This window comes from Spodoptera frugiperda, chromosome 9 (genome assembly GCF_023101765.2).
Source record: "Spodoptera frugiperda isolate SF20-4 chromosome 9, AGI-APGP_CSIRO_Sfru_2.0, whole genome shotgun sequence".
NCBI classification, from domain to species: Eukaryota; Metazoa; Arthropoda; class Insecta; order Lepidoptera; family Noctuidae; genus Spodoptera; species Spodoptera frugiperda.
Window position 1 is genome coordinate 6,727,878 of NC_064220.1, and position 25,162 is coordinate 6,753,039.

Here is a 25,162-nt window from a genome sequence, read left to right on the forward strand (position 1 = left end):
AAATGATTTTCCCAGTTTTTCTGCTTTTAAATTGATTTTTTCCTGAATTTTATAAACTGTACTATCTTAGCTATAAACTTCACGGAGCCCGAGGCCCTTCCAATGAATGCCAAACTGTGGAAATCGGTTCGTGCGTTCTGGAGTCATAGCGTCAGGAAGGAAAACCCGACTTATTTTTATATTATAGAAGATATTTTGCATACACAGGTGTAGTTGGGGGTACGGAAAATTACATATACTAATTAATGCATGTAAAGCTGAGAGTAAAAACTAGTATTCTATAAATGAGGAGCAAATGTATTAGGAACGAGCCTATTATCGTTCACTTTGAACATTTCAAGCTAAAACAGCGTTCAGTAATTTTTGTGTGGTCTCCAAATAGTTGTTTCGATTTTGGACGTTATAATTATATATGTTAAAGTAAGTTTTTAAATACAACCACGACATAGAAGATTGAATGGAGTTTCTTGCTCGTTCTTCTCCGTTCAAAGCTACACTTTGGAATTAGCACCTGGTTTCACTGAAGGACAGACTATTACTTATTTATTTATTTGTTGATATTTCAAAAGTACCTATTTATGGTTTAATTGGAATAAATGATTTGACTTTGAATTTGATCCTACCTCTGCCTCTGACTAACCTTTTACAAAAATAAATTTATAGCATAATATTTGAAGTATGTATGAGTAATAGATAAGACACTCATTTTTATCGAATACTAGTTACTTTAAGGCGGTTTCACCCACTCTGCTTGGCTTCTATTGGTCATAACGTGACGTTTTATAGCCTATAGCCTTCCTTGATAAAGTGACTATCCAACACAAACATTATTTTTCAAAACGAAGCAGTAGTTCGCAACCCAACAACCCTTAAATTCCTAACTTCAAAAGGCCGGGAACGCACTTGTAATGCTTATGGTGTTTCGAATGTTCATAGGCTGCGGCGATTGCTTACCATCAGGTGATCTGTTTGCTCGTTTACCGGTTTATACTACAAAAAAAGTTCTAGAATTTAGCATGTTTAAACAAACAAACTTTTCAGTTTTATATAATAGTATAGATTATGCAAAGTGAATAGAAAAAAAGCAAAAGTCAGGATGATATTACAAAAGAGAGAAACTGTGTTTGCGAAAATATATTTCTTGTGGTTCCGTACTGGTAAAGAAACCAAATTGCATAAATACTATATTTAAATAAATCGGTTAAATATACATAGATTTTTTATTCATTCATCATACGGCCGTTTTATACGAAGCCCTAAGCCACTCTTATACGTATTTTTTTTGAGAGTGGATATTCATCCAATGACTTCTCCCGCCTTGGGCAAAATGAAGTGTGAAATTCTTACTGACTAAAAACCACCCCGTTCCAACTCCTGCTTTTCGAGCCGGAGCCCCGGTAAACCCGCTAGGTAGTCCGCAGCTCTTAACGTGATACTTAACTACATTTTACCCAAGCTATAAGTGTAAAAGTAAGGGGTTACTTTAGATTCTCCCTGACATACTTACTTAAGTTTAAGAAACTTCTAGTTAAGGTTAAGGGATGATTGGTTTGGGTTGATTATTTATATATATATTTTTTTTAATGATACCACCTCTAACTTCGTCGTTAATTTAACTTATTTGATTTGTATTGCATATGTCATTGGATATACCTACTTTTTAAATGTCATGTAAAACTGTGTTCTCTCATAAACTTATATTGTTGTGCCCGACAGGGTCGTGTCCTAGTTAAATCAACCTCGTAACTGCCGCACTCAGAATCATTTAATGATTACTTAACCCAATCGTTAGCAATTGTTTTTGGAACAAAAGCATTGCTGAGAAATAGTTTAGGTAATCATGAAATGTCTCTGATTACAGCAGTAAGTCTTACATGTAGAATGCAATGAGGAATTGAGTATTGAGTATTCATGAAAATGGTCAGAAGAGTCATTTCACTGGGCGTTGGTAAGACATGAATAAGATTGAATATCGCCTATACTCAATGAAGGTACTGATAAAATCTTAGATAACATATTTGTACTATGAGTTCGTTTTGCCACAGACTTATGATAACGGTTACATCACAGATAGTGTATGATGTTTAGGTTTCGTCTGATGACTAAAATTTGAGTGTAGATAGACCTAAGAAAAATTTTCTTACTTTTACACAGAATCAATAAAGTTCGGACCAAATATTTTATTTTTCTTTAACATTCATCTTTTTAAATTGTAACTATCTCAATCTCATACACAAGAAAGATACTTAATACACAAGATTTCAAATTGTGCAAAATTATTTCAGTAGTTTAGAGATTTATTCATGGATATGCATAGATTTTTTACGTATAATTTAATTTCTCTATTTCATGGGACTCACAGCGTATCTAACTGGTGAAAAATGGGTGTTGCAGAAAACATTGCAATATACACATTGACTTTTGCACACATCTACCTAATAAGGGAAACGATAACTCGTCATATTGTGACGTAGATATTCGATTTATCGGTAAACGCCCACGGATCACTATCTTAAGTGTTTTAAGATATAAATTATAATCTTTATTATTAATATAATCCATGTTTTATTGGGTTTATTAGTTAATAATGGGTAAAGCATGCTTTGCGGTTCCCACGCATACCTCATGAGGTGGCCACGCGGTTTCAGATTGGCTGTAACGCTGATTCGACTATGTATATCTTTAGCAATATTTCTGCTTTAAGGGATTTTATTTTATTACATATGGATATTATATTCTACATATAGATAGGACTAGCTACTTCCGCGCGGTTTCACCCGCTCTGCTTGGCTCCTATTGGTCATAGCGTGATGTTTTATAGCCTATAGCCTTCCTCGATAAATGCACTATTCAACACAAAAATAATGATTCAAATCAGACTAGTAGTTCTAGAGATTAGCGCGTTCAAACAAACAATCAAACAAACAAACTCTTCAGCTTTATAATATTAATATAAAATATAATATATAAAGATATAGATAGGATTAATAAAATATGTGAGTAATGTGTTTGTTTGTTTTAACAGCTGGGCTATCTTTGATTGAGTTTGATATAAAGATATTTTTGGGGGAGCAAAATCATCCAATGACTTCTCCCGCCTTGGGCGAGGCGAGAGGGAGTGTCAGACTCTTACTGACTAAAAACCACCCTGTTCCTACTCCTGCTTTTTGAGCCGGAGCCCCGGTAACCAGCTAGGGTTACAGAACGCAGTGGAATAATTTAGGCTACATTTTTGTTGTAACAAAATGATATGTTTAGCGCAGTGGTTGACCAACCGGCTACTGCGCAAGGGGTCGCGGATTTAGTTCTTATAAAGTGCAATTCTTTGTGTGGCCTAGAAATTGTTTTTCCAGGTATGGGTGTGATTGTGTTTGTATGTCGTTTGGTGATTATTAAGAGCCGTATTGTTGTTATCCAGATTTAATTATTAGTTTTTAAACTGACATGGTCACTAACACTATCATTAGAACTTGAAACTGCAACAGTGCCAAAATATCCGAAACTCATAGAAATTAATAAACATGGTAAATATCCTGTTTTAAGTTCTAATCATATTCATTTTCAGTATTTAAAAGGCAAGCGTAATCGCGGGCAACAGATAGTTTTATCACACTATTGGCAGGCTTTTAATGTTCCATTTTTTTGTATTGGATTATAATATGTACTCCAAAATATAATACCCATAATATAAAATGTGGAACTACGTGTAAAAACATCAATATATTTTACGTATAATGATACCTCATTAGACCTATTTGACTAGAATGGATTAAACTTCCATTATATATTCATGGTGATGATTTATAGTTTATTTTACCATATACCTACTTACATACCTAGTGGAAGGTACCTATCACTGTTTAATTATGCTATTTATATATGTGTGTGATACAGGTTTGATGTTGTGTAGGTCTGTATATAATTTACTAGCTACTTCCGCGCGGTTTCACCCGCTTTGCTTGGCTCTTATTGGTCATAGCGTGATATTTTATAGAATTATTCAAATCGGACCAGAAGTTCCGGAGATTAGCGCGTTCAAACAAACAAACAAATTCTTCAGCTTTATAATATTAAGTATAGATGTTAAAGAGCCATGCTGGTTCGACCGGAGTGACACCACGACCTTACAGAAAACCGACGTGAAACAACGCTTGTATTGTAGTTCGTAGTATGAGTGCTAATTTAGGAGACCAGATCCCTTTCCCAAGAGGCCGGTTCATCATCATCATCAGCCGAGAGACGTCCACTGTTGAACAAAGGCCTCCATGTACAACGACAAGCCGCCACCTGCATCCACTGGCGAGAGACGAGAGAGGGCCGGTTACACACTTATAACTTTTTTAGTGTTGCGTATGGTCCATGGGTGGCGCCGATTACTTACCATCAGGTGATTAATATGACCATGTACCAACTTAGGTATTCCTTAAAAAAAACTTACACAAGGCACCCCAAAACCATCTCTTTACTCACAGTTATTTAGCGTGAGAGATTACCAAAATTAACCTCTCATTTTTACTTCTCTCTTATAGGCTGATGAATCACCTATCTTACCTTAGAGATTCCTTAAAATCGGTCAAGAGTGTCTAAAATGTATAAGTTATTTTGATTTTGAACCAACCAACGTGGTTATAAGAAGGAATACAAGCCGGGTAGCGGCCGGGTAGTGTGCACTGGCGTATTTTCTTTCCTCTCGTTTGTAATAGTAGCTGGACTATCACGACCACCATTCAGTTTGTCTTCGAGACTGGGCTGTAGAATACTGAAAGGAACCAAGATGTTATGTAATTATTGATTTTTATGCCTTTTTATGACTTGGTTCACGAAGTTGTCAACATGTGGAATGTGGATTCGGCTATCATTGTACAGATAATAGGCCGGTGGATGGGTTAGAACTCAATAGCTTCGACAACCACCGTAGGAGACTGGCGTTGGGCGGATGGATCATAGGCTTGAAGACAGAAGACTGTACTCCTGAAAACGGCTCGTATTTTCAGGAGCCCTAACCATCGATTGCTCGATTTATTTCAATTAATCCTAAATTAGGCACTTTTGAAACGTCAAATTGAATTGTCCGTCAGTCTGCCTGTAAGTGAAGTTAGGCTCGTTCCAAAGTGTAGCAGTAGTGTCTAAGTGTATTTTGGGAGTAGTATTTAAAAATGAAATTGTAGAGGGTGTTCAAATAAATGTTTAGAATTAAACTAAAATTGATTGGAGGCGTCGGTTTATCTAGTGGGTATGTGTCCACCACACCCATTTCCCCCAATATAACCCTTTACGGCTCTGTCATCCGTCCGGCCGTATATTATCATATCATAATCTAAATAAATTACAACTATATTTGTTCATTGTAATCTTAATACTGCTTATCGATAATGCTGCTTATTAAATTGTTTAGTGAAATGTCGTAAATCGTGATAAAGATCATCTTTTTTTGCAATGATTGAGGTTATATAAAGAAATTTCGTTGTATGTGTAAGTTTTTTATGAGGTGACTGCTAAGGAACAGGCTGAGGGGTTAAGATGAGATTTTTTATGGGATAGGCCATAAACGAGTGTATGGATCTTCATGGTAGGCAATCAGTGCCATCCATGGATAGCTATGGGTATTATTGGGTATATCCACACCAGAGGAGTTACAAGTCTATTGCCTGCCTTATAGGATTCAGAGATTTAAGGATCCGGGATGTGGGAATTGTAAATATGGGGAAGGGAATTGGGCCTCCAGTAGTAATCTCACTCACACGCCGAAACATAAGCGTTGTTTCACGTCATTTTTATGTGAGGCCATGGTATCACTCCGGCCAAGCCCGGCCATTCGCTTAAAAGCGTGGCTCTCCCACGTCTAATTTAGCTGAATATATAAAGTCCACTTCGTTGACTAAAGGCTTTTTACAGGGGAAATATCATCCAATTACTCCTGCCACCGCGCCGTGGGTGAGGCAAGAGGGAGTGTGAGACTCTTACTGACTAAAAACCACCCCGTTCCTACTCCTGCTCTTAGAGCCGGAGCCCCGGTAACCCGTAAGGTAGTCCGCAGCTCCGGGGTAGTCCGCAGCTCCGGGTTAGTCCGCAGCTCCGGGGTAGTCCGCAGCTCCGGGGTAGTCCGCAGCTCCGGGGTAGTCCGCAGCTCCGGGGTAGTCCGCAGCTCCGGGGTAGTCCGCAGCTCCGGGGTAGTCCGCAGCTCCGGGGTAGTCCGCAGCTCCGGGGTAGTCCGCAGCTCCGGGGTAGTCCGCAGCTCCGGGGTAGTCCGCAGCTCCGGGTTAGTCCGCAGCTCCGGGGTAGTCCGCAGCTCCGGGGTAGTCCGCAGCTCCGGGGTAGTCCGCAGCTCCGGGGTAGTCCGCAGCTCCGGGGTAGTCCGCAGCTCTGGGGTAGTCCGCAGCTCCGGGGTAGTAGTCCGTAGCTCTGGATAACTAAAGGGTTAGTATAACACTAAGCAATCATGAACTAAGTAATAACATTTTTGTTTTAATAGAAATACAATTAGGTACTAATTATTGTAACACAATAAGTATCAATGTTTATATTAACATTCATCCAATGTCGTATTATTTAAACCATTACTAGTGACCTAATTATTTAGTCTATTTTACTACAAGCCATTGTAAAGAAATGATAATATTTTTGACGTAGATAACCATAGAGTTGTAGAAAGTTTACAAGGTATACAAGGTAACAATCGTTCATGTTGTCATACATAGTTCTTAAATAATGGGTCTTATTATAGTACGACTAAATATTTTACTAGGCGAACAAGTGGGTTTTGTTTTATAACCTATCAGGATTGTTTTGATTATATTTTTACAGTAGGTATAGGGTAGGTAACTATTTTTTGTTTTAATGTCCGTCTTGTACAGTATTTTGAAACATTAGGCAAGTATTTTTTATTTTCTTACGGAAATATTCACTTTAGAAGATATATTGATTTGAAATATCGCGTGACGTCACTTCTATGTACGTGTAAACCGTAGAAATGACGTATTTGCTCCCATTCCTAAACTTTGATTCGTTTTATCTAAGTATTAGTATAATATCTTATATAAGAAAATAAAAAAGTACTTGCCCAATATTTTTTAATTACCTAACTAACGGACTAAATAGATTTATTAAAATTAAATAGATAGAATTAGTCATCATCAGTATTGTCATAGAATTCGTCACGAGGTTACATTGATAATATAATTAATGCAATCAACTATACGACAACAATGAACTTACCATCAGGTGAGATAGCGGCCAAACGTCGACCCATTAAATGTAAAAAAAAATGATTAACATAGTATTGCAAAAACAACCAAGTTTATTCATTGTGCAGTGTGCGGATTAATAAACAAGTATTCCCAAATATGGCGATGTAGGTCTGTTAGATTTCAATAAGAGTACCTACCTTTATGTTTCTGGCCTAGGAATAAGGTGTATAAGTATACAAACTTACATGACTGTGAACACATCCACGGTATAGGAGAAAATCATAGTGTGTTCACTTAAAAAAAAAGTTAAAAGCCGGTAAACGAGCAGACGGATCACCTGATGGTAAGCAATCGCCGCCGCACATGGACACCCGAAACCGGAGGTTTTACAAGTGCGTTGCCGGTCTTTTTGGGGTTAGAAATTAAGGGCTGTTGTGGCGTTTCTGGTGTTTCGGGTGTCCATGGGTGGCGGCGATTGCTTACCATCAGGTCTGTCAGTTTGCCGGCTTGTGCCATAAAAATTGTGTACCTTTTCCTCAGGGAACAAATGGATATTAAGTACCTTTATAATATTTATTGAAAACCGTTTGAAATGAGAACAGTTTCGTTCTAATGTTGCCAGTTTACTGTGTTTGACGTGAAGGTTATTGGGGTTGCAAGGTGAAAAATTATTAGATAAAGCCAGCCTTGGAACTGTGCCAAAGGTTGAATTATTTTCAATGTTAAAATTTCTTTGTTGTTTTTGAAAATGAGTTGATTATAGTTATTATTTGTTAAGTTTGTTACATACTGTTTCTGGAGAAAATGTAGGGCAGGGGTATTTAATAAAATATTTGGCACCAACAATGTGTTGACCTATGTCCGCCTATATTTTTCCTTCAATTTAGAAGTCCTTAAGTTTAACGAATTACAGTTATTATTGAAAATTCAGGCGCAGCTATTGAACGATGAATATCTGTGCCTATTAATTTAAATTGAATGATTTTTCAATATTGAATTTTTTTTTTTTAGATACTAGCAACAATGCCATGTCTATATAAATATTAATCTACTAAAAAACCCAAAACCTATAAACAAGTATTTTTATTCATACAAAAAAGATTTTGCTACAATCAACCAGAATCAGACCAGTTTGTTAGAACCAACTATGGCAAAAAGAACTTGACTTTTGAAGGAGCATAACTTTACAATAAAAACCGTCATGTATAAGAAAACTATACTCTTTTAGTGCATTCAAAACCCAACTTAGCCAATATATCGCAAATCAACCACTTATGGGGAAATTACTGCATTGGATGGGTGAATTTGTTTGTTTTAAATTACGTAGTCTGTACCTGATTTATGATAACGTTAATTTTCCTAAATAAGTGTTGTTCTCAAGTAAGTGACTGTATGTTTTTATTGAGAATAAAGTTTCTTTAAACCTAAACCTATGTTTATAATAAAAAGCAATTCCTGGTTGCTCTTTCCATAAAACCATCCTTTCAGCCCATCGGTCCAGCATCAGATATCTACGCCTTGTAACACAAAACCTCACTGCAAGCTCACAGATACACTACCGTTTTATGAAGCTATTTGAATATAACGTACTGTTCTTTCTGTAGGGTACTTTGAAATAATAGTACCTACATTATTTTGAACGTAGTCTTGCTGTTTTCAGTCAAATTTTGGTTTTAGGGCTTAGAAATAAGGGTGAAAATAAATATACAAAGAAGTCGGTTAAAAAGTGGTTCGTTAGCCAAGTTGTTTTGAGTTGTGGCGACACATTAAAAGTGGCAGATGACAGAAGTCGCATAGACGATCGACGAGCAAATCAACGAATGACGTCATAAATCCAACATATTTATGAAGTTTTGATGCGAATAAACATGGATAAAAAATCCCAACGAACAACAGTTGGGCAGAAAGCTGGTCAGACACGATCACCTCGCCTGGTCGGAGGATCTTTTCTTAGGGAACTTCACTTTTTGTACCCTAAAAATTGAGACCAAGAACTTTGACTGCACGGTTGGTGCGGTGGCTGGGCAACTGGCTGCCGCGCAACGGGTAGCGGGCTCGATTCCCGCACGGAGCAACTCTTTGTGTGATCCACAAATTGTTGTTTCGGGTCTGGGTGTCATTGTGCATGTGAACTTGTATGTTTGTAAACGCACCCACGACACAGGAGAAAATCCTAATGTGGGGCAACGTTTTTTTTTAAAAAAAAAGAAATATACAATAAGAAGTATACAAGTTTTTTTTTTTATGGGACATGCCGGTAATCGAGCTGACGTATTACCTGATGGTAAGCAATCGCCGCCGCCCATGGACACTTGAAACACCAGAGGCTTTACAAGTGCGTTACCGGCTTTATGGGAGTTAGGAATTTAAGGGTTGTTGTTCGGGAATGGGGATGGGGAAGATTGGGAAGGGGGGAATTGGGCCTCCGGTAACCTCACTCACACAACGAAACACAACGCAAGCGTTGTTTCACGTCGGTTTTCTGTGAGGCCGTGGTATTACTCCGGTCGAGCCGGCCCATTCGTGCCGAAGCATGGCTCTCCCACACTTTTGTTTACGAAGGCACAGTATACTAGGTATTACTGTCAGACTGACACTGTTGAAAACTACTATATTCATTCTACTATATGCCCAGTCTACATAATATGTATAGCACGAGTTAGGACTAACAAATTCATATAACTAATTTCCTGATAAAAGAGTAATATTTTCACGCAAGTGCGACTGCTGGACAAGGGATTTCGGGTTTGATTCCGGGGTCGGGCAAAGTATTACTGGGTTTATATCGATTTTTCAAAAATTTCTCAGTAGCAGCACGGAGTCCGGAATTGCCCAGTATATAGCAATAGGTTTACCCCCTATGACATGGGACTTATAACACAAATGGTGAAAATTTGGTGTACAATATAATAGCGGTAATGTGCAGCTCTGCCTACCCCTTCGAGGATAAAAGGCACTTCTGATGTTCTAATCGTCCTTTCAGGGAATACCAAGTGTGATATATTTATACTTTTCTATTAAGTTTTATCATTTATATTTATCATTGTTTATGGTGGACATAAAGCACTTGAATTAACGGCAAATTACTGTACTATAATATTTTATCAGGAAGAAATAGTTGTAAAGATATAAATATGCTTTGGACGTATCTAGGCACATAATATATATTATGTATTCTTAATTAATTTTTGACCATGTCATCATAGGTAGGATGACAGGGTACTTGACAAGGTATGAAAATTAAAAATGTATTAGTTCGTCAGTTAAATAATGAAAAAATATTAGACACGTACTTTTCTATTTTATTTTGTCGTATAAGGTTACCATACTTGGATAAAATGGAGTTAAAGGAGATTGTCCAAATCTGGCTATTTTTGAACAGGCTGCTCAACAAAAATGTAATTTACCAATAATTTTATTTATATTTTAGTAAATGTCTGACGCTAATAACTTTGTATCAATTTGTACTTTTAAAAAATCGATTTTTATTGGTATTTGTTATGATAAGACCAAGTATTTGTAGTAGTTGGCTTTGAATTTGACTTTAGTGCTGCCAATCTGCTGTCAATCTGTTGTGTTTTTCGTCAAAATGACAGATATTATTCGCTTTGTTCTTTTGCATTGTGAGTGTTGAAACTCCAATTTATTGCGTGGGAAAATACAAAGTAGACACATTAGTAGGAAAACATATTTTGTATATATATTATATGAAAATAACACTAAAGGCAGGACAGCCATAAAACATTATTGCTGCAACTGCATGGTTGGTCATAGAACAGTAGGTTGATGTGCACATATAATAACTATTATTTGGTTTTTAAGCTGGGCAAGGTACCAGAAAATTATTAATCCACCTGCCGAGTTCCTTGACCATATTTTAATTACATATGAATCGGATTAATAATGCAATTTAATAGAAAAAAAAATGTTTTATTTCATGCATAATCAGTTTCAATAAAATTTAAAAAAATATCTAAATATAAATCTTGATACAAAACTAAGTTTGTATCTTCATTCTTACTGATATGAACTAATAAATCAAACATATATTATTAGCTGAAGTGCTTGTTCAAAAATAGCCAAAGTCCCATACAAGTTGGTCAATCCCCTTTAGGAATGGGAGGATGTTATGTCACGTTACCCTATAAAATGTCGTAAATCGTAACGTCTCTCGATATTTGAAATCAATATATCATAGAAAGTAGTTTAAGTAATTTTGTTAAAAAAGTACGTGTATTTTTTATTATTAGACGTTGCCCCACACTAATATCTTCTCCTGTGTCGAGGGTGCGTTAACAAACATACATGTTCACATACACATCAACAACTTGTGGATCACACAAAGTGTTGTTCCGTGCGGAAATCGAATCCGCTACACGTTGCGCGGGAGCTCGTCACCCAGCCACTGCGCCAATCGTGCATTAATTATTTCAAATATTGAATATCCAATGGTGTGACTCTAGCTAATTCCCAATTGGACGAAGAACGAGCGGTTCATACTACGGCCATTTTGAGAGCAAAAATACGATATAGTGTACCATTCCGAAATTTAAATACACGATGTGGTACCTAAGTATGTTATTATTAAAAGAGCTAAAGAGATACCTTTCACTTTTCATTTCAGTTATGTGGCCAGCCTTTATGTAATAGCGCATTACCATCTGTTGGTGACATAAAGGAGAATGCTCAAAAAACGCAGAATCGATCAAAATCATTCATGAATAATATAATAGACTATAAGTAGGAGGTTGGTTTTTGCTAAAACCATAACCGAATGGGTCAGAAGCTTGCAGAATTATTACAATTTTATATAGCAGTATATGTCACTAACTGACTTATTGTTATTCTTTATATTTATTTAAAATTCTCTAAATTTACATTTTTAAATACTACACATACAAAATAAAATAATATTTAAAAATATAAAAATAGGAGCCGACCAGTAGCGGGAGCATGGTCCAAGCCACCGGTGGTTAGGGCTCCAGAGACAGAAACCTCCTCACAATACGTGCCGTTTCGAGGAGTACTGCCTTCTGCATCAGGCCCTTGATCCATCCGCCCAACCCCAGCCTCCTAACGTGGTTGTCGAGGCTGTTGGGTATTAATCCGTTGGCCGACACGACTATCGGCACAACGATAGCCGAATCCACATTCCACATGTCGATAACCTCGTGAGCCATCACTAACTGACTTATTGTTAATTTATTATGTTTTTTAGTTTACTGACATAATTATTTGACGAGGAACTCGATTAGTTTCAAGCCATGCTAGAGGAGCAGAGCATTCTTGAGCAATATTCCGCAACACACGATGAATAATAATAAAAAAAAATGTTTCACGAAAGTTATAATACTCGTATAAACATAACTTAATGTTGTGTTCTCTGTGTTCGTTAGTATCTAATGAAAGAGATGAAGAATACAGATATTGAAACATTTACAAGAATTACAAGTAACCCAGATTTTCCAAATTTAAAACTTAACCTTAAAATGTTGTACTAGTTGTAAGCAATACTTATTGTAAAAGGTACGTATCATTTCAGATAAAAATCAATAAATAAATTAGAAAAAAAAAGTTTTTTCTTATAATTCCTTTTTTATCGATAATAGTTGATGAAATAAGCATTTTTAAATTAACAATATCACGCTGTTATTTTGTACAAAAAAAGAGTATTAAACTGACTGTTAAATCCGCAGAAAATCCTAACAAAGCAAGATCATGATTAAAACTGGTAGTTTTTATTTAAATGATTTACGAGGAGATTCGATTCAGCCAATTACATTGATTTGATGCCTGGTCTGTCTATCTGGTAGTTCTTTCGACACCTGCGAAACGAGCTAGGGTTGAACTAATTAAGGTTGAACAGCCAAATTATGACCCAAGGGTCTGATCTAAATCTTATAGTCAGCAGTAACAGAAAGCAAGTTACAAACTACTTTTCCGTAGAATACAAAACTAACAGTACGTATAATAAAAAGTTCAATGTAGCTAAACGAAATTAATCTTTAATACCCAATTAATTAAGATAAAAATAGATAAACCTCCTTATTCCGAACAGGTGAATAGCTCCTTCAAACGCTACGGTCCGTCTAAACTGTCTAAGAAATTGATTATCTTCGATAATTCGTACCATATTAATATTATCAACGCATTCTCGACCATCAGTAAAACAGAATATAGTTCACAATCCATTGTCAAAGTTATAATTTTCAGAATAATGTTGCTATTTGATTTCGAACTTTAGTGTCTTATGAATAGAATGGAAAGTTGTGTAATATAATGTTTAGTAAGACTGTTTTGTCGCCAATTTCCCCTCAATGTAGAGTAATTTGATTTATTTCATGCTGCTTAAGATTTCAGTGTTGGTATTATTATTAGCTATTTATAAAGACATCATCACAGACTAAGCTGTAATATATATTATAGTATAGCTAACCTGGCATCACGAGAGAAAAAATATTACTTGGACCAGGGGGCTTTGTCATAGGGTCTTAAGGATCAAAATATAAAATGTGAACATTTTTCACATGTGAATATTTTGGAATTTATTTGAGATAAATTATATTATTTGTTATCTACATTTAGTTACGCCTATTATGGTTACAAATATGGTACATAGCTACTTCCGCGCGGTTTCACCCGCTCTGCTTGGCTCCTATTGGTTATAGCGTGATGTTTTATAGCCTATAGCCTTCCTCGATAAATGCACTATTCAACACAAAAAGAATTATTCAAATCGGACCAGTAGTTCTGGAGATTAGCGCGTTCAAACAAACAAACAAACAAATAAACAAACAAACTCTTCAACTTTATAATATTATAGTATAGATAACAAATAATTACATTATCTCCATCCAATCTATAATATATAATTAAATTTCTAAACATGTATTCATATTTCATATTCTGGGTGACGTGGTAGCCCGGAGGTGTGACGCCCGTCTACGACGCCCTCCTCATGCATGAGAGTGCGGTTTCGAAACCTATCAACGGCAAGTACCAATGTGACTTTTTCCGACTTACATGTACTTTCTAAGATTATTTAGACACCACTAACAAACGGCGAAAGAAAATATCGTGAGAAAACCAAGGCTAATAATTTCTAATTATAAGTTTGAAATTGCCAACCCGCATTGAGTAAGCGTGGTGATTAATGCTCAAATCTGCGAGAAGAGGCCTTTGGTCAGCAGTGGCCACGTATAGACTGTTGATTCAAGTCGTTGTGACCGTGATATCGGATTAATAGTACTTAAACCCAAGCGGTCACCATGACCGACGTTAGGTGGATGTGTTACTGGAATACACGTTAGGTGGCTAAGGGTTAACTATCTTCTTCCTATATATAAAAATCAAATGCTGTTCGTTTTTCTCACTAAAACTTGAGAATGTCTAAACCGATTTAGCTAATTTTGGTCTTGAACCATTCGTGGAAGTCCAGGGAAGGTTTAAAAGGAAAGAAAAAAAAATGTTTAAGGCGGTACCAAGTTTGCCGAGCTAGCTAGTACGACTAGTTACAAGCCATGCTAGAGGCTAAACGACGCAGCGTAGGTTCAGGAACCTATTATACTGTCATACATATTTATACAACGTGTAACAAAAAGGGGGTATACATATCAATTGCACGGTTTCTAGATAAAATAACAAACGATACGGGAAGGGTTTTTTAAACTCATGTTTTCATGGTACCAAGTTATGAATTTTTCAAATCGCGCCGCCGCGTGATTCAAAATTAGGTAGACAGGTACTAGGCGATCAGATTGACAGAAGAAATATTTCGTAATATTAGCGAGTGGTCCCTGTAGTGTTGTGACATGTTTGTATGATTAGAAATCAAGAACCAATCAAGTATTTTGGTACAATTTTTTTTAAACGTACATATTTTAAGCTGAATCTTCGTGTAGAGATTCTATTCAAGCTGTATTCATCAGCGCTTCTTGATGTATATGGGTATTTTGTTACACGCTGTATAGTTAAAACTATATGATTAACTAGTATTTAACATAATATGTTATATATTCTAGACGTACTATAATATATATTACAGCTAAGTCTGTTACACGTTGTATAGTCATAAATATTTATATAGTTAAAACTATATATTTAACATAATATGTTATATATTCTAGACGTACTATAATATATATTACAGCTAAGTCTGTGACTGCCGTTAGTATGAGCGACATCATTACTTCTATCAACAAAAGCAAGCTAACTATTTGTCAAAATATTACGTAAGAAAGTACACAATAGACTCATTTGATCGCCCATTATAATATGTTCGAATGACCGTAATAAGCTCTTTAGTGATGTATTTCGAAAAGGCAACAAGACTTTGCTCAATACGGAAATGAACCCGGAATCTTGGTAATCAGTAATCACGCTTGCTCGCGATTACAAGTTGCAAGTTCATTGACCTTCGATAAAATGGCAGGTAATTTATAAATAAAGTAGTTTGACTTATAATGTTCTAATTACCGCCCTCCTCTCCAATTTTCTCAATCTCCGTATATCAATCCTGATGGTCCTAACCCCAAAAGACTAGGAACACACTTGTAATGTCTCTGATGTTTCGGGTGTCCGTCGGTGGCGCCGATTGGTTAACAGCAGGTAATCCGTCAGTTGTTCCAATAATTTCATAAAAATAATACATTTTGCAGAAGGAGTAAGCAGAGAAGACATCTTTTTTAAGTATTTAAATATATAATATTAATAGCTTTTTTGAGATAAGGGGACAAACGAGTCGACAGGTCACCTGATGGTAAGCAATCGACACGGCACACGGATACCTGCAAGTACCTACAAAACCACTGCAGTACGTGTGGTGAGTTCGATTCCCGCACGGAGCAACTCTTTGTGTGATCCACAAATTTTTTCTTCGGCTTTGGATGTCATGTGAATGTGAACTTGTATGTTTGTAATCGCACCCACGACACAGGAGAAAATCCTAGTGTACTAGGCAACGTAAAAAAAGTATCTAACTAAGAAATCGTTCAAAAAACTCCAAAAAAACTATGCCCGATCCGGTAATCAAACCACAAACCCCTTGCTTTACAGTCGACCTGCAACCACTTGATCCACGAAATTTCAAAATCATAGTTCATCGTTTATAAATATGATCTTTCTAGAACGGTGTAGAAATAATTTACCTTCGATTTATCCACAGTCGTGTTTGACTAATTTCATTATTTGATAGTTGACATCATTGCACCGTGAATGCAGTAGTGTAGTAAGCAGAAACCGAATCACCGTACAAAATGAATTTATGTACTGCGATACTGTGTTTGCTTTGTTTAATTTGTTCTAGTTATTTCGTTCTAGGGTTTAGTTTTGAAACTTATTGTAATAAGGTTAAATGAGGTTAGGCAAAAACTAAGTATTGGTTTCATATTTCTCCGGTCGAGATGGTATCACATCGCATTGATGATAATTTATTATTCATCATCAACTTCGTATGGGCTTTAGTAGACTATGAAGCTCCTTTCCATAAGAGATCTTTAATATATGTATATCCATATGAGATCTTTAATATATGTATATCCATATGAGATCTTATATCCTATATTCTTGGTCTCTATTTTCTCATTTTTTGATGTGGGAAAATCATCCAATGTCTTCTCCCACCTAGGGCGAGGCCAGAGGGAGTGTCAGACTCTTACTGGCTAAAAATCTCCCAGTTCCTACTCCTGCTTTTCGAGTCGGAGCACCGGTGACCCGCTATGCAGTCCGCAGCTGCAGGAGCAGGAGTAGGAACTGGTTGGTTTTTAGTTAGTGAGAGTCTGACACTCAATCTCACCTTGCCTATGACAGGAGAAATAATTAGATGATTTCTCCCTCAAAAACAAAACGGTGTTAATATAATATGGAAGCTTTACCCAAATATTTTAAAATAGAAAATTGTTTTAAATAGTTGAAAACTTTTGTTTTTGTTTCAATGTAAATGTCAGCGGTAATTTAGAACTCTGGAACGGTCAGTAATATTGGAATCGATATCTAATAATAACTGTTTAACACCTACGCGTAGCCAAAACTTTTTCAGATTCAATAGTAATAGTAACAAAAACCATTCATAGCGTTTCACGATTACTTGATGCTTTGTAGTTTACTACGAGTGTTTTGTCCCAACGTATTTCACACCACTAGTTAAACTCAAAACTTAACTGGTGGTACCCGGAGCTGCGGACTTCCTAGCTGGTTACCAGTGCTCCGGGTCGAAAAGCAGGAGTAGGAACGGGGTGGTTTCTAGTCAGTAAGATGCTGACACTCTCTTACGCCTTACCCAAGGCACTATTAAGGTCATTGGATGATATTCCCCTTCAAAAAAGACCTTAATAGGCAGTTTACTGTTGAATTATAGGCCTCCTTTTTACCCGACTGCCAAGGAAGGGTTATGTTTTTCGCGCGTATCTTGTATGTATGAGCATAATATTCTTTATTACCTCATTTCTTCGAAACGGCTTGATGGATTTCGACAATCATGGCATCGCTGGATTCGTCTTAATTACCCAAGTGTTCTTAGATATGTGACGTAATTTTAAAGACGTGTTTGCCATAATCTTCACGCTTGTCAAAGAGGGTAATCGCAATTTAAAAGTTTCGCGTTGACCAGAGAATGGTGTTGTCAAATAAGTAATCCCAAAGGAGTAGGAACTGGATGGCTTTTAGTCAGTAAGAGTCTGATACTCCCTCTCGCCACACCCAAGGTCGGAGGAGTTATTGGACGAAGATGCCCCGTCAAAAAAAAGAGAGCTATGTAAAAAGTAATGAGCCTGTGCCATACAATACAATGCTGTAATTGTCATGCTTGGCTGATTAAATATTGCAGTTTCGAAGGTTTCCACTATCATTGCCGACCACTATCATTAGATTAGTATCCAAATATTTTTTATTTTCTACTTTTTTATGTCCGTCTAGTAGATTATTATAAAACATTTTTTGAGGGGGGGAAATCATCCTATGGATTCTCCCGCCTTGGGTGAGGCGGGAGGGAGTGTCAGACTCTTACTTACTAAAAACCACCCCGTTCCTTCTCCTGCTTTGAGCCGGAGCCCCGGTAACCGTTATCCGCAGCTCATTTTAAAACATTACACACGTACAATTAAATACTTTCGAAGATAGATTGATCTTAAATATCGTGTGACATCACGATTTATCTGTTTATGGTTTAATTGGAATAAATGATTTGACTTTGACTTTGACTTACCCACCTACCGTTGATCTATTAATCATCGAGGTTCAATAACCGGAAATATAATGCAATTATTACTAACTAGCTTTCCGCCAGCGGAATCCCACGCTTTTTTTTAAATGGCACGATTTTTTTGTTAGTCATTAAAAGTTCATATACCAATTTTCAGATTTCTATTTGAAAATTTCAAAAAGGTTCCATACAAACTCTCACCCCTTTTTTTAGGAAATAGGTAAATTAGAAAGAGACAAAAAGTATGCCTATGTCACTCTCTAACCCTCCAATTAATTTCACACAAAAAATCATGTTAACTAGGTTCGTTGTGATTTGAAGAAAGCACAAACAAACATCATCAGCCTATAAGTGGCCACTGCTGACCAAAGGCCTCTTCCCACATGGAGAAGATTTGAGCATTAATCACCAAACTTGCTCAATGCTGGTTGGTGATTTTAAACTTATGATTAGAAATTATGAGCCCAGGTTTCCTCTCAATGTTTTCCTTCACCGTTTGTCACTGGTGTTTAAATAATCTTAGAAAGTACATATAACTTTCAAAAAAGACACATTGGTACTTGCCTAAACCAATGGAGGTTTCGAATCCGCACTCTCATGCCAAAGAAATAGGCGTCTTAAACGTTCGGGCCACCACGACATCAACAAACAAACACACTTTCCCATTTACAATATTAGTAAGGATTATTTACGCAAGACGCAGCCAAGGTAACTGATAATTAAACCTTCAGATATCTGCGATAACCGCGGGGTTAATTAAAAAACTCCGTAACTTCTAAAAAAATGAGTATTTGCATAACGATTCATAGTGTTTTTGTGGATCGATAATATTTAAATTAACTTTTGGTGGAACGAAAGAGATTTAAAACTTAGTCTTGATTTTTAGACGTGTCTATTTTCAAGTGATTTTCGACTTTAATACTGAATGATAGTGTTGTAAATTGATTACAAATTAGTGTAGGTTAACATGCTGGTCCTATGACCGTAATTGTCAATGGTGTTGTAGAATATTTTTCTGATAGTACATTTTTGTTTTAAGACAGACCACCAGAAATGTGCTATGCTAACGTTGCTGTCGAATGAGTTTGGCTTCTACAAATCATATTTAGAGGTTAGTTAATTATACTCCATTCGCCACGAAATATACCCGAAATAAATATGGCAGTAACGGATTATTTACGCAAGACGCAGCCAAGGTAACTGATATTTAAACCTTCAGATATCTGATAATTTGCGGGGTTAAGTAAAAACTGTAACTCCTTAAAATGAGTATTTATAACGATTCATAGTGTTTTTGTGGATCGATAATATTTAAATTAACTTTTGGTGGAACGAAAGAGATTTAAAACTTAGTCTTGATTTTTAGACGTGTCTATTTTCAAGTGATTTTCGACTTTAATACTGAATGATAGTGTTGTAAATTGATTACAAATTAGTGTAGGTTAACATGCTGGGGTATGAAGTAATTGAAATATTTGCAGAATATTTTTCTGATAGTTTTTTGTTTTAAGATTGAGGGTGCTTTACCACCAGAAATGTGCTATGCTACGTTGCTGTGGATGCGTTTGGCTTCTACAAATCATATTTATTGGTACACATAACTTAGCACTGGTGGAAATGGACTCAGCTAAGCTATGTTTTCTATATGGAAAGATGCGTGCTATGGATGGCTTCCCTACTATCGATACATCGCATATTCGAGCTTCGCATCTTCCTGGCACAGCTTCATAGCTTAGTATCAGTAAAAACGGTCACATAGTTTCACAGCTTAACTACTACATAGCACATCTCTGGTGGAAAAGCCCTGAATCTGGAATTATGACAAAGTTGCGAATATACTTAATCACTTTTACTTATTTATCTAATGTAATGACGCTTCATAAACTCGTGTTTTTCATATAGGACAGAATATACGATTATGTATGTCACTGTCTTGCATCTGGTCATACAATCACACAGATAAAATTACTTAGCATCTGGCGGTTTGTTCGTTTACAATGTTCATGCCATTTCCATTTGGCAGGCAGTTTGGAGATCACCGCTCCCCCCTTTATCTCTTTTGACACCAGAAAGAGACAATTCTTTACTTCCATTATCACACACCAAGATATTTGAGTAAAAAAACATCTCAATTTGATTACATATAAAACGTGACAATTAAGAATAACAGTTCAAGTAGGTAGGGTAAGTGAACCATAATTGATTTGCAGAAAACTGATTCAATTACAGTTCTATGTACACAATGGACTGGCAGACGACAGAGTCAGTCACCCTAGTTTTTGCTAGTGGCGCAAGGGTTACAGGAGTAGACCGTCACACGAGTTTCGTCAGTCAGCCTTGAAGGAGCAGACGGGCGGGCGACGGGCGGCCGCCGGGCGGGCGACGGGCGGGCGACGGCCGACACGCTGCGGTTTGAACGCTGAGTTGTAAAACGCTCATATTATACAATGTGATAGGGGTGGGACTTCTAACCCGTTAAGGCTGAGTATTACATCTAATTTTATCGACAAAAAAACCTAATTGAAAATATTGAAAAATAGTGATTTTTTCGGCAAAAGTATTTCAAAATGATTTTTTTTCTCACCAAAACATTATCATACATATAAAACAAGTAATGAATTAGTTAGCCAAGGTTATTAGCTACCGTTTGTCGTTTTTTTTTGTTTCTACGACGCTTACAACCTTTGATATCAAAAAAAGTAAAAAAAATATTAAACTAGCCATAATTTTTAGGGGGAGGGGATTCGATCCCTTCGACCCCCGACTTTTGTCGATAAAATTAGATGTAGTACTCAGCCTTAACGGGTTAGAAGTCTCACCCCTATCACATTGTATAGAAGTTTCTGTTTTAAACTTAGACTTTTTTATAGTTTATTTTTTTTTTGTTTATTGGAAGAACATTTTTGATAGAGGTTTGTAGTCATGTATAATGGAAACAGTAGTTTTTATTTTCTCGATTGACTTAGACACAAACCGGCCAAATAATAGATATGTATTGTATTCAGTTGTTAAATTGTGTCAGATTTTAAAACTATCTATTTATTTAACTCCTCTTCATGCACATAAATTTGTACACAAGGCGGGCTTAATGCCGCAGGCTGTTTATTTAATACTGTTTTGTTTTTGACAGAACATTTCATATATTAACCGGGAATTTTCCTCGCAATCCTATAGTAACGACAAAAAAGATTGCGTGAAGTTTAATTTGGTTTTAAACCTGTTATGTAGTTAATCTTTATTTGTTTGACAATAATAAAAGGTTTACTTTAGTTGTTCGGTTTATTACATGTACTTAGATTAAATGTTGAATGTGTTCAATAATAAACGCAGCGTTTAAAACGCTCGTCTGTGTAACATCGGTCTGATAATTCAAGATTTCACGGCACGGTCTTCGGTTTAGGTGTCGATGTCACTAACGTGGATGAGACATGCAATAATAATTTTACAGTTTTTTTACTTATTTGTAGTTTATGGTTCAGAGATTGCAAGTGAGGCTGCTGAGTATGAGGTTTGGAATTCAATTTCGGAATCGATGATATTTTTAAGTTCTTTTACAAAGCATGATTATTATATCGACGGTTGAAAGACTAATTGATCTAAGCTATTTTTTTTGCGATATAAAGTTATACATATACATGTTAGAAATCGTTGTCGTTCTACGTGGAGGACTAAGGGCTCCCCCTGAGATGCCTTTGTTCAGTAGTGGACATCTCTCGGTTGATGATGATGATGATGATGTTAGAAATCAGCGATTTTTTTTCTCCATCATCCGAATGATGTATATCACTCAATATTGCAAAAAAGTACCTTAGATCAGTAGCCTTTCAACTGTCCATATATTACTGTTACTTTTTGTTAATGCAATTAGGTTAATGTATTTAGTTTTGATGAATATAACACACATCTCATTCTTATTTCATTACCTTCAAGCTATTAAAAAAAAAGCTACATCAGCAAAACTGATTTTAATTTAAAAACCCAATGAAATGAAAACCAACAGCGAATATCCGCAAACATTGGAATCCAAACACAAATATTTGCACAATGCGGAAATCGAATCCGCGACACGAAACGTAGCTTATTAATATAACAGATTAAATGTTACACGATCTCAACCATTGTGTTTATGGTATTTTGTTGTAATTGGATTTCCGGATTTTTGGGGTTCTGTGCTATCCCGATCATCAGAAATTCATCTCAGGGCATCAGATTCAAATACAATTAAATTATAAAAAATCGAGATAAGTAGGTGCGTAATCGATGTTGCTGTTTCATGTTTCTTTAGTTTTATTTGTCAAGATGTACATATTTTAATTAAATTAACAATAAAAGTCGTTAATGTATTCAATAATATCTGTCAATATATATCTGGAAATAAAACCCACTAATATTATTGTAGCCAAATACTATAACAACTATTAAACAAAAACCCAAAACTACGATAGAAGCAAATGACGTCATAATTTATTGCTAAAGAATTTCATTCAGTAACTCGCGCAGTTGGACTGCGCTCGACTTGTAAACCGACGCTAACTGATCCATACAATTCTCAACTGGCCATAGTTATCGGTAGCGAAGAGAATCGTTTGTCAAACAATATAAATAATAGTAGTTTAAACTGACACAAACAGTTGATCGCGCGCAGCCGCCGGACAATCACTCCGGTGTAGTGATCTAATTGAGTTATGCTTCAATAATCACGATAACAATGATAGCGACACAGCTAATTCTAATTTCTTTTGTTATTACCACCAATGCACTAAGCATAGGGACTGTGAGTGAACAAAATGTGACAAAACGTGAAGCGAACCTAGGTGACCTGTTCCCGGATTGGGTACCTTTCAAGAACAAACATGGTGAGGAACTTGGAGAATTCGTTCAGGTTGCTCGTAAACCTAAGAAGAGGTTAGCACCACCTGTTAACTTCGTGCTTAGAGCAGTAGCTGAATCTGAAGGCGATGACTACTTTGAAAAAGGCCAAGGTGAGAGCGATAATGATGACTACTACGAAAAGAAAGATTGGTCTGACATCAATAGGTCAGCGCCATCCCAAGAACCAAGTAAACCTAATGCCTTAAACCACACTGAAATTTCCGAAATAGACGGTGTTGTTAACATAATAACCCAAAAAGCACCAAATACTGTCGTAGAAGCCCTTCAGAAAGCAAAACAGAAAGGTACCTCAGAGTTAAGCGAGAAAGAAGAAAATCAAGCTTTTGAAATAAGGGAGAGTGCTGAAGAAAGCAAAATTCCCAGTAGCAGAAAGAAAGCAAGAAATTATGAAGACGATCTTGACTACGAAGAAGGCAATACGGAAAAACGGAAATTAATTGAGCCGATAGAAGAAGACCAAAATGAAAATGAAGCCAAAAAAGCAATTTTGGATACTGTTGACGAGTTGAAATTACGCCATGCTAAGGAACAAGTGGCAATAGCAGAAAAGGCTAAAGAAGAAGAAATTTACAAAGAAGAACTTGAAAGGCAAAAGATTCAAGCGCAGCTTTCTCCGGTAGAAAATGATAAATATGATGATAAGCCGAAATCGAAAAAGAAGTATCCAGACTACGACGAATACGACGAGAAATATGTGTCACTTGATGAAAAATACAAGGTGAGCCCCGAAAGAACAAAACCAACGACCACACGAGTGCCGAAACGAACGAGCAAACTAAAGGAGAAGAAAGAAAAGAAGATAGAATCTGGCAAACTGTCTGTGTTCAAGAACCCTCAACTGTACATAGTGTATGACGATGACAGCGAGGAAACAACCACTGTAAAGGCAAAAGCACGTCAATCAAATACTGCAAAACCAAAACAAAATAAACCAGAAAAATTCTCAGCTAAATATTCAGCAACGCCTGGTGTACCAGATTTAGTAGAAGGTAATGAAAGGATTTCGCTAGTACCAGAAGAGAAGGAAGGCAAAGAAGGAGAACCAACGCTGTTCTTCCCTAAAAGGAGAAAGAACAAGAAGCGCAAGAAGCCCGCAGCTGATTTAACTGACTCTACTTCTACTGCAACAACTGGTAAGGCGATTAAACAAGAGAAGAATAAGACTACTACAAAAGCCCCAGTAACTGAAGTTACATCTAAGGAAACGACAGCTTCTGACAATACAAGTACTGAAGTCACAGGATCCGACACCACTGGTTCAGATTCCATAATAGTTGATACCACGGTTCAGACTGGGCCGTCAGGAACTGATGCTGTGTCTACGAACAGTGATGCGGTCACTGATGCTGTACCAGCTTCCACTCATCACCATAAAGAGCCGGAGAAGAAAGAAGAGAATTATCATCGGGAGAAGGGTAAGTGATTTGATTTAATCTTGTAGATATGAGAAGATGATTTATGGGCTTGATCTTATCTGCATAATAATTAATATTTGAAGATCACGTTCAAGGAAAAGCGTTAATATTTCATATCTGGTTTGAATAACTCATCTGTCTATCTGAGAATATGCTAACCAAATATATACTTTATACACATGGGAATAGATAGGTTTTTTTAAAGGGTATTAAACTAAATGACAGTTTTGTCAGATTATAATTGAATAAGTAAATTCATTAGATGAAAAATGGAGCTAGTTCAACATAAAACCGTATAATGTGTAAGGTGAGTACTGAAACAGTAACAAAATACATTCCAATTTTGGTTATTAGTTTTTAAAACTAATGACTGTGTAGATTATTTTCGTTATTGATTAAAGCATTAAGAAAAAAAAGAGCCGAAAGAAAAATATGTCGGTCACCAGGGTCCGACTTGGCGATTAACGTGT

The 25,162-nt window shown here is 36.4% G+C and overlaps 1 protein-coding gene and 1 long non-coding RNA gene across 4 annotated transcripts in view; one reads left to right on the forward strand and one right to left on the reverse strand.

Annotated features, from left to right (window-relative positions):
• Positions 1 to 9,739, reverse strand: part of LOC126911047 (uncharacterized) — a 436,837-nt gene extending 427,098 nt beyond the window's left edge. For both annotated transcript variants that reach the window (XR_007705604.1, XR_007705603.1), the window contains exon 1: positions 9,621 to 9,739. This is a non-coding gene — a long non-coding RNA (uncharacterized LOC126911047). The remainder of the gene's footprint in view (positions 1 to 9,620) is intronic.
• Positions 9,740 to 22,996: 13,257 nt separating this feature from the next.
• The window catches only part of LOC118271360 (histone acetyltransferase KAT6B), a 39,159-nt gene continuing 36,993 nt past the window's right edge, over positions 22,997 to 25,162 (forward strand). For both annotated transcript variants that reach the window (XM_035587435.2, XM_035587437.2), the window contains exon 1: positions 22,997 to 24,692. In XM_035587435.2, the coding sequence (XP_035443328.2) occupies positions 23,093 to 24,692 (1,600 nt within the window). In that variant the 5' untranslated portion in view covers positions 22,997 to 23,092. The remainder of the gene's footprint in view (positions 24,693 to 25,162) is intronic.